The sequence below is a fragment of the Natrix helvetica genome (genome assembly GCF_964273705.1).
Source record: "Natrix helvetica genome assembly, chromosome: 11".
Lineage (NCBI taxonomy): Eukaryota > Metazoa > Chordata > Lepidosauria > Squamata > Natricidae > Natrix > Natrix helvetica.
This window is the reverse complement of record NC_138562.1, coordinates 19,708,697-19,719,055: the sequence shown is the minus strand read 5'-3', so window position 1 is coordinate 19,719,055 and position 10,359 is coordinate 19,708,697. Positions and strand designations below refer to the sequence as shown.

At 44.3% G+C, this 10,359-nt stretch overlaps 1 protein-coding gene across 1 annotated transcript; it reads right to left on the bottom strand.

Moving 5' to 3' along the window:
- Positions 1-275: 275 nt before the first annotated feature.
- On the bottom strand, positions 276-9,838 carry CD40LG (CD40 ligand). The gene is made up of 5 exons (XM_081963939.1): positions 9,575-9,838; positions 5,513-5,659; positions 4,257-4,290; positions 3,086-3,142; positions 276-2,088 (listed from the first exon to the last, which is right to left on the bottom strand). Exons 1-5 carry the CDS (start codon positions 9,737-9,739, stop codon positions 1,718-1,720), a joined length of 774 nt encoding a protein of 257 aa, XP_081820065.1. The 5' UTR covers positions 9,740-9,838; the 3' UTR covers positions 276-1,717.
- Positions 9,839-10,359: the final 521 nt, after the last annotated feature.

The window sequence follows — 10,359 nt, the reverse complement described above, 5'->3', positions numbered from 1 at the left end:
ACGTTTAAGCAGAAAATATCAGCCAAAGAAAATGCTTTGTTTCAACCGTTTTGGCAGGCTGGTTAAGAACAGGAGGAGTTGAGGCTCTTTTGTCTTTTCATCATGCACAGGTTCATTTACGTCAACTCTGCTAAACCACCATTATTTATCATTCATTAGAGCTGGTTGCCTAAACTCGGAGTCTCCAACGGTGGCAACTTTAAGACTTGTGGACTTCAACTCGGTCCACAAGTCTTAAAGTTGCCAAGGTTGGAGACTCTTGGCTTAAACCACAGGGGACAGCTTAACACATAAGGCTAAGGTGTTGTCCTCTTTGACACTACACAACATCACTTTGAGCTGTGAAAGTTCAGTTTGAGAAACATTTGAGCCAGAGGTGATACTCAGCCAGTTCTGCACAGGTTCTGGAGAACCGGTAGCGGAAATTTTGAGTAGTTAGAAGAACCGGCAAAAAGGCTGGCCATGCCCCCTCTGCCTCCCATCCTCCCCATCTGATCTTCTTTTGTTGCCCTGCACAGGAGAAGGGAGCTGGAAAGCAGGTTAGTGGGTTGAGGAGGGAATGGGGATTTTGCCGTATCCTTCCCCTGCCACACCCACAAAGCCACACCATGCCCACAAAGCCACGCCCACAGAACCAGTAGTAAAAAAAATTGAATCCCACCACTGATTTGAGCCAAGATTTCATCATTTCGTGGCGACTTCAACAAGAAGTTCACCTTAGAGGGCTTAATTTTATCCCCTTGGGTCAAGCATACTAAGAATGGTTGCAGGAATTGGATATGTCTAGTTTAATGAAAAGAAGAACTAAGGGAGACAGGATAGCAGTCTTCCAATATCTCAGGGGTTGCCACAAAGAAGAGGGAGTCAAGCTATTCTCCGAAGCACCAGAAGGCAGGACAAGAAGCAATGGATGGAAACTAATCAAGGAGAGAAACAACCTGGAATGAAGGAGAAACTTCCTAACAGTTGAGGAACAACTTGCCTCCAGAACTTGTGGGTGCTTCATCACTGGAGGTTTTTAAGAAAAGTCTGGGCAGCCATTTGTCTGAAATGGGCATAGGGTCTCCTGCTTGAGCAGGAGGATGGACTAAAAGACCTCCGAAGTCCTTTCCAACTCTGTTATTCCCTTAAACATGTTAGTCTTTTACAAAATATACTAATATATAATCATAGGAGGGTTGTTATGTTTGTGCAAAGCTGGCCATGTTGACTAAGCATGTTTGCAGTTGGCATCTCAGCACATCTGAAAAGCATCAGATTGGGGAGCGTTGGTTGATGGTGAGGAACAAGCAGTTCTTCCTAAGGGTCCTTCTTAGTCCTCTTTGGAGGTAACTGTGACCTGGTGTGGGCCTCCAGGAAGAAGCAGCAGGTGCTTCCCCACCGGGATATTCTCCATCAGTGAGTTCTACTAGCAAAGCATGCATGGGATCAAGAGGCACACCGCTTTCTCCTCCAGCAACAGTCCTGGAAGTCACGTGAGATGCTGTCTTAAAACCGGCAGCCTTCAGCTTTCCAACTTGGAATGAACCACAGCTATCCTCTCATATTAAGGGCTGCCTATCTTTGATAACCTTCAGATTTGGACAATTCACCCTCCCCTCCTGCTTAATAAATTAAATAAAATATATCTATAAAAGAAATAGAACCAAAGAGTTCATAAATATGGTTGGAGGACAGGGGAAGGGATCAGGGCGGGCCACAGAACCAAGAGCCTTTTCTAGGAGAGCTGAATAAGGCCAAGGTAGGTGTGCCCATGGGCATAATCTACTCTGGAGAGGTCCGTTACATTGACGAAGATGGTGTGGCCGGACTGGAGCTCCACAACTCTGCCTACATGGATGGACTGCAAGCCGCACAGGTCCTCTGAAGTGCTGTAAGTCCCCACCCCCTTCAGTAGCAGTTGATCTGTCTCCGACGGCAGGTTGAGATAAACACGGACGTTGAATGGGGCATGCAGCTCTGGCTTGCTGCAGAAGGTGACTTGGGCATAAATGTAATACCGCCCGTCTTGGCTAATTGTGATTTTTCCATCCCGGTTGGAGAACGCATCATCCTTTGGAGCGTAGATCGTATTCTTCCAGTGTAAAACTGTAGGGAGGAAGAGGATAGGTTTCATTAACTCCATGTCAGCTCAATAAGGTAAGACCAGATTAAAAGACCAATGCCCTAGAAGTCCACTTTTATTTTTGGGTAAGCTACAACTACATGCTGGCTTGGGCATTCTGGGAGTTGAAGTCCACGCATCGTAAAGCTGTCCAGTTTGAAAAGCTTTGAGGGTTGAGGGTTTCTTCAACTGAGGGGGGAAGACTGTCAACCCTGAAGCTGACCTGGAGGTGGCCGCTTTCTTTTCTGTAGCTTTTTCTGTAGGGATTTTTCTTCACGTGGCTTCAGGCTCGACACAGCCTGGAGCTGAGGGTGGGGGTGGGGGTGTGCAGAGATACCTGAGGTTTTGTAGCCAAAACAAAACAGTTTTCTAATGAGTCGAGGACATTCCAACTGCTGGCTGGCCAGAGGAGGAGGAGGAGGAGGGGGGAAAGTAACCAGGCAACCAGCCAGCAACCAGATTGGACAATGTGACTAATATTGTTTGAGAGAAGAGGAAACTTTCACTTTTTAACGAGGTGGAAAGCACGGGAACTCTCGGAGTTGGTTTTCCACCAGTCTGTGCCAAGATGATCTCTCCAAATAAAACTGTTCTCTGAGGAATCAACCTGCCTCGGAGTTCCGTTTGCAATGGCTGTATGAATTGGAACCAGTGGCGGCTTGCCAATTTGTTTACTACCGATTGGGGCACGGAGCCTTCTGCCGCCACTACCGGTTCGCCCGATCCGGGCCGAAATGGGAACAACCCACTTCTGATTGGAACCCTGACACTCCGCTATGGTAATAGGATTTTGCAAGCCTGAATGTGCTTCCCCCCCCCCGCCTTCCACGTCATTTGTGTACTAGGGAGAGTGTTGGTCTGAGCTGTTTTTTTCAAGTTACTCTCTCTTGGCCTGGGCTCAACCCCCTCTTATCTGACTCTTGCCTTGATAGCAATTCTTTCTCCAATTCCAAATGGCCAGAAAATAATGCCACTTCTCACCTTTGGCCTGGCTGCTCACACCTGCCAAGTGAATGCTTACTCCTCGCTTTGGGGTACCTGCAAATAAAAAACAACAACAGTGGTCATTGAAAGCGTCTGCCTTTTGATAAAAATTTATTAGCCACATATCATGCTATCCGACTTTTAATTCACAATTTATGAAAAAGTTTCTCCCTTTTAATAAAATACGTGAGCCAGGAAAGGTGCTACCGAACTCTTAATCTTCAACTTATTGGCTGGAATAAAGTTCCTTGCTCCATTAACTCTTCATTGATGGGAAGATGGTCCAGAAAGGGGAAAAGGCTCTAGAAACCCCCAAAGGAAGGGCTGAAAAATTCAGAAATATGGCACAGCGTGATCGAAATGAACTAATTTCCAAGTGAGGTTTGTGCAGCTAAGTAGTTGCTAGCATGTCGAGAAATTTTCTCCATTGCTTTAGGGCCAAGATGTCACCAGTAATGTAATTGTATCCATAACCAATTTTCTGGTGCTACTATTATGTTTTCTTTGCCTTTTCAAAACCTTTTTTTGTCAATGAAGTGTTAGTGTGTCTTAAACCAACAGTGTGTGTGAGAGAGACAGGTGGGGAAGAGAGAGACAGAGACAGAGACAGAAAGAGAGATGGTGAGGGAGGGGAGAGAGAAAGAGAGAGAGACAGAAAGACAGAAAGTGAGATGGTGAGGGAGGGAGAGAAAGAGAGAGAAAGAGAGACAGACAGAGACAAAGAGAGAGAGAGATACAGAAAGAGAGAGACAGAGAGAAAGAGGGAGGGAAGGAGAGAAAAAGAGAGTGAGAAAAAGAGAGGGAGGGAGAGAGACAGAAAGAGAGATGGTGAGGGAGGGAGAGAAAGAGAGAGAGAGAGAGAAAGAGACAGATAGAAAGAGAGAAAGAGAGAGAGAAAGGGATACAGAAAGAGAGAGAGAGAGAAAGAGGGAGGGAGAGAAAAAGAGAAAGTGAGAAAAAGAGAGGGAACTAGAGAGAGAGACAGAAAGAGAGATGGTGATGGAGGGAGAGAGACAGAGAAAGAGAGAGGATGATACAGAAAGAGAGACAGAGAGGCAGAGAGAAAGAGGGAGGGAGGAGGGAGAGGGAGGGAGGGAGAGAGAGAAAAAAAGAGAGACAGGGAGAGGGAGAGAGAGAGAGAAGTTTTTTCAAAGTTGCAGAAACTTACTTGTTCGCATAGCAGGCAAAATTTGATCTGGAACCTGTAAAAGAAAAGGAAGTCGTTTTATTGATACGATTTCTAGAGCTGCCCATTTCACACAAGCCACTCTGGTTGAGACACAAGGATTAAAAACTCACACTAAAACGGAAATAATCCCATCATATTTATTGAGGACTTTCCCCAGGCCATCCAATCTCTCCTAAAGCTCCACTGAATTTGGCTTTGCCATCAGAAAGTAAAAAGGGAAGGGAAGGAATCCAGTGCAAGGTTTTAAATAGCTCAAACAACAAACTGGATTTTTTTTCCAGATCGATACTGTGCCATCAGGTAATCCGAAATAAAGAACCATTTCTGGACCTGGAGCAAAGGAGGGGAGTTAATCCATCCTATTTTCCTGCCTGGGCCTTTGGGGTCATGACCTTTCAGTTTGTAAAGGCTATCTGGGACAGCTACTGCGGTTTAATCGATTATTCTTAAACGACTTTGGTTTTTGCACACTGAAACTGCTGGGACAGGAAAACCTGTACCTCTCACTGCACCCTCAAAATGAATCCTTGGGCATGAATAAAACGAGGGTGTGAAAACACAAATGCTGCTTCCAAGAAGACTGTGCGGCCTCTTTGCCACTTTTTTTTGCCTCCAAACATGTTTTTTTTTATAAAAAAATCTGCTTGCTTGCTTCTTTCTCCCCACCCCTCTTTTAGCATAAGCATCAAACTTTTCCCCCCTTGCTTCCTCCCCAGATCTGGCTTACACAACCGGCTGTTTCCAAAACGGGACTTTTCTAGATTGGCCGAATACCAAGTCCCACCTTTTCCAATGGTTAACGGAATAACAGAATAACAAGAGTTGGAAGGGACCACGGAGGTCTTCTAGTCCAACCCACTGCTCAAGCAGGGGATCCTATACCATCATCCTAGTCAAATGGCTCTCCAGTTTCTCCTTAAAAACCTTCAGTGAAGGAGCACCTACACCTCCTGAAGTCAAGCCTTTCTCCTGGTTGATGGTTCTCACGGTCAGAATTTTTTTCTTAGTTCTAGGTTGAATCTCTCTTCGATGATTACAGAATAACAAAGGGTTGGAAGGGGCCTTGGAGGTCTTCTAGTCCAGCCCGCAGCTCAAGCAGGAAACCCAAAGCATTTCTGAACGGACAAGAGTTGTCCATTCACCTTCAAAGCTTGGGAAGGACAAAAAAAAGGACTCAGCAAAACAACCCAAGGATGCTTTTAGGTCAGACTCGTGGATGGACAAAAGTCAATCACCTTTTGGGAAGAATCAATCAGTTCTCGGAAGCTTTCTGAAATCTTTGCGCAATCTAGAAAGGAGGCCTCCTCCCCCTGCGGTTTCCGACAGCTCTGCACTCGTTTCAGGAACACGTAATCTTCGTGTAACGTCAGCTCGTTGCCCATCTATCAGGGGAAACCATCACAGATTAAAACCGTGGATGCAACGTTGAATCGGCTCAACGAGTCAAGCGGAGCACTTTGTTTTCATGTGAAAATGCCAGTGAGAAACTTGTAAACGGAGTAAATGGTTTCCTGTTTACTCACGGAAAATGCAACTGAGATGCGCGTTTTTAATTTAACATTTCTGCCATACGAAATATAGAAGAGAAGAGAATAATAGAGTTGGAAGGGACCTTGGAGGTCTTCTAGTCCAGCCCCCTGCCTAAGCAAGAAACCCTATACCATTTCAGACAAATGGTTATCCAACATCTTCTTACAAACATCCAGTTGGAGCACTCCAGAACAACTTCTGGAGGCAATTTGTTCCACTGATTAATTGTTCTGTCAGATAGATAGATAGATAGATAGGTAGGTAGGTAGGTAGGTAGGTAGGTAGGTAGGTAGGTAGGTGATAAATAGATAGATGATAGATAGATAGATAGATAGATAGATAGATAGATAGATAGATAGATAGATAGATAGATAGATGATAGATAGATAGATGATAGATAGATAGATAGATAGATGATAGATGATAGATAGATAGATAGATAGATAGATAGATAGATAGATAGATGATAGATGATAGATGATAGATAGATAGATAGATAGATAGATAGATAGATAGATAGATAGATAGATAGATAGATGTGGGTGGATGGATGGATGGATGGATGGATGGATGGATGGATGGATAAATAGATAGATATGGGTGGGTGGGTGGATGGATAGATAGATAAAACGAGGGTGTGAAAACACAAATGCTACTTCCAAGAAGACTGTGCGGCCTCTTTGCCACTTTCTTTGCCTCCAAACATGGCTTTTTAAAAAAATCTGCTTGCTTGCTTGCTTCTTTCTCCCCACCCCTCTTTTAGCATAAGCATCAAACTTTTCCCCCCTTGCTTCCTCCCCAGATCTGGCTTACACAACCGGCTGTTTCCAAAACGGGACTTTTCTAGATTGGCCGAATACCAAGTCCCACCTTTTCCAATGGTTAACGGAATAACAGAATAACAAGAGTTGGAAGGGACCACGGAGGTCTTCTAGTCCAACCCACTGCTCAAGCAGGGGATCCTATACCATCATCCTAGTCAAATGGCTCTCCAGTTTCTTCTGGAAGAGGAGGAGGAGGAGAGTCTTTAATCTAAGCAGCTCATCGCCATGGATCATATCATTCCCATCTTTTAATTTTTAAAAAGTAAAGGAAGTTTAGGACCTAAAGAGATGTTAAATCACAGGTTGGGAAATATCCTGATACTTCCTGGCCCCCTGGAGAAACTCCTAACAAGTTTTTTTTTGGGGGGGGGGTCTGTTTTAGTCTTTAAAAATCAAATCTTGATTTGGAAGGTTTCTGCAAAAGCTATTACGCACAGATATATCACAGTAGAAGATGATGAAATCACATTGTATTAGATTCCCACATGATGTCAAATCTAAGGCTGAATTGCAGCTTTAGAGTCAAAATCAGGAAGATGACACAGAAACGGCTGACTTCTGGGGAACAAGCCCCAGTCACGATCGAATTGTCCTCTTCGGGTTCTCCTAGCTGAACAGGAGGGTTGAACCCAGGTTGGCTCATGATCAATGCAAGGCATGGCCAACTCCATCCTTCTCTTCTAAATAAGGTTCCAGGCTAACTACAGGATGATGACAACTCAATTCTGAGCAGACAATTAACTTGCAAAGCTATGGAGGAAATAGTTGCTGGGTGTTGCAAGAGGACCAATTCTCAGAATCAAGGGGGGAGGGGAATTACTGAAGTCAACAGACACTCATCCTACCCCAATTTCACCCCCAAACAATAAGGACAGCATCAGAACCCACCCCCCACCCCTGCTCTATCAAGGTTTGTTAAGTAGGTTGGCCGGAAAGATAATGACTCAACTGAGTAGTGTATCCTTTTCTGAAGCATTGATGTTGCCCTAAAACAGTTGTGGTCAGGATGACTGACACCACCTCTGAATCTTGATTGTTTTTCCTTGTTCCCACCCAATTTCTCATCCGGTCATCTTTAGCCTACTTATTTTATTTAGGTCCCTGTTTGGTTTTCTTGCTTTTAATGTTTTAAACAATTAGTAAGTTGCCCAGGATAAGTTGCCGGGGCGATATATACATTTAATGGTTGGTTGCAGAGTCAGACAGATATTTAGACTGGAGCTGGTATTTTTGTCCACCTCTCGAGTCCTTCCCTGGGGGAGAGAAAGATGTTGCTTGGTGGGATTCAAGATCTTGTTGCAATGTTGGGAAGGGAAAGGAAAGGAGGGAAAGGAAGGGAAGGAAAGAAGGAAAGGAAGGAAAGGAAAGGAAGGGAAGGAAAGAAGGAGAGGAAGGGAAGGAAGGAAAGGGGAGGAAATAAGTGCTTTTTAACAAAAGGCAACTAGGCTGTTTTTTGGAGGAAGACAACAACATTTCTGGTCCAAATACCGTTTGCTTTCTTTCACTATGTTTTTACACAGCCTACGAATGATTGACGGAAACAAAAATGGAAGGGTTGATCAATGGGAAAGGGGCACATTGCCCATGTTGGAACTCCAACACCATGCAGTATCCTTTCCAGAAGGTCCCTGTAGGCAGGGAAGGATGCATTTCAGAGTACCGACAGGCTGCCTTTGTGATTGATTAAGTTCATCAGCCTAAAACCCTCTGCACATCCAGCTTGCCCCAAATTGCAGTTATATTTGATTGCTGGATTGTCAGCGTATTTTTTTGAATGTCTTTGAAAGACATTCTTTCCTTGGCTGTCTAAGATAGCAGAGGATGTGGCTATGATAGTTTCTTTCTATCATCCAGGTTTCCATTACTCTGCAACTCCTCTGCCCTCCCTCAGAAAGACAGAGAGAGAGAGGGAGGGAGGGAGAGAGATTATTTAAATATATTTTACTTGATAAGACCAAGAGAGAGAGGAGAGAGAGAGATATGATTTAAATATATTTTTACTTGATAAGAGAGAGGGGGAGAGAGAGAGAGAGATGTGATTTAAACATATTTTACTTGATAAGACCAAGAGAGAGAGGGGGGGGAGAGATGATTTAAATATATTTTACTTGATAAAACGAAGAGGGAGAGAGGAGAGGGAGAGAGGGAGAGAGAGGGAGAGAAGGAAAGAGAGAGAGAAAGAAGGAAGGAAGGAAGAGAAAGAAAGAAGGAAAGAAAAAAAGAAAGAAAAGAAACTCCCAGACCCTTGGGATTGAACGTAAGCAGGAGAAGCCAAGGAGGCTGCAGATGGGGTGAAGCTATTTCCAGCTCCAGCTCTTCCCATCCTTGTGAAGCCTCCCTGGATGGCCATCCTTTCTTGAATGAACAAGCTCTCTGGGAGGAACAAACTCCCAAGGAATTTCTCTTAGGAATGAATGGATATGTGGGAAGCCAGGGGGGGCTGGAGATGGATGGAGAAAGGATGAAAGACAACCCCCTCAGGTACACCTTCTTTGTAGTTAAGAACCTCACAGCACAACCTGCAAATGTTCTCCTTTGAAACTCCTTTGAAAGCACTTTCTCTTCCTTCCATTCAATGGAATCAGAATAATCAAGAGTGACCCATCTAACCATCCATCCATGTGTTAGATTTACACCTATCTTTCCTCCAGGAGCTAAGACAACAGACACAGGACACTTTCTTCCTGTTTGTTCCCACCATTCTCAAGAGATTAAGGTGGAACCTGGAAGAGTAGGACTGGTCTACAATCATAAAACACCCTTCCATTGCTAGATGGGAACTGACATTTGGTTGCCCCCCCCCAATTAACATGCCCACCACCGCATTAGAAAGCAGAATAAGCGTTTGATACCGCATGAATTCAACCTGTTGTCCACTGTAGTTGCCTTCCCACCCATGGAATCCCAACTTTGACATCTTCTCTATCAAGAAACCGGGCTTACCTTGTCTAACTTGATGTGAAGGTGCAAAATATAGAGGACAGTGCCCACGAGTTGAGCAATAACGAAGATCGTGATCACACTCAAGAAAGTCTTCATGGTGCCCCTTGACACTGGTTCAGCCGGTGGCATATTTGATGGAGAATAGGGCTGCCTTGTTTCTTCCATTGTGCTGTATCTGTACCTCCCAAAGTTCTCGTGCAACTACCATGAAATTTGGGTCTTGCTCGACACAGTGTGTGCCAGCCCACAACTTCCTGAGGAACAAACTGCATCTCACACTCTGAGTGGAAGTGTTTGTGTGTGTGTGTGTCTATTAACCCTCTTCTTCCATAACAACAATTAAACAAAATCATCCTTTGAACCTTATTTCTGGAGGCTGTCAGAAAGCCCCTCCTGGGGGTCCCCTGTGATGAATTCTTTGTTCTCTTTTTCACAGTTGTCTTCTTTCTTTCTTCTCTTCCTTCCTTCTTCAAAGAGATGAAGAACAAAATCACAATACAGAGGCCTCCTTAGATATCATTTCTCTGAACAGAGGACAAGAAGAACATTGAGAAACATCTGGGTTAAGTCCAAAAGTCCATCTATTCCAGCCTTATATGATGTCCTCAGCTGCTACATGCTGACTATATATTTCATCCAGAAAAGCTTATGTAGTCCAACATGACTTCTCTGGAAAGCTGGCAAATGATGATCTTAACGCCATTCTCCCCCTTTGATTGTAATTCTGGAGAAAGAGTTTCCATGGATTGTTCTGGATGAATAGCCATCACCAGAAATCTCATCTC

Excerpts from the sequence above, each read along its gene's own strand:
- CD40LG (XM_081963939.1), bottom strand. The coding sequence starts at position 9,739 with ATGGAAGAAACAAGGCAGCCCTATTCTCCATCAAATATGCCACCGGCT. Across the intron at positions 5,660-9,574 it reads TTCACATCAAGTTAGACAAG|ATGGGCAACGAGCTGACGTT; the intron begins GTAAGCCCGGTT and ends TTCCCCTGATAG. Across the intron at positions 2,089-3,085 it reads TGTGAGCAGCCAGGCCAAAG|TTTTACACTGGAAGAATACG; the intron begins GTGAGAAGTGGC and ends TCCTCCCTACAG.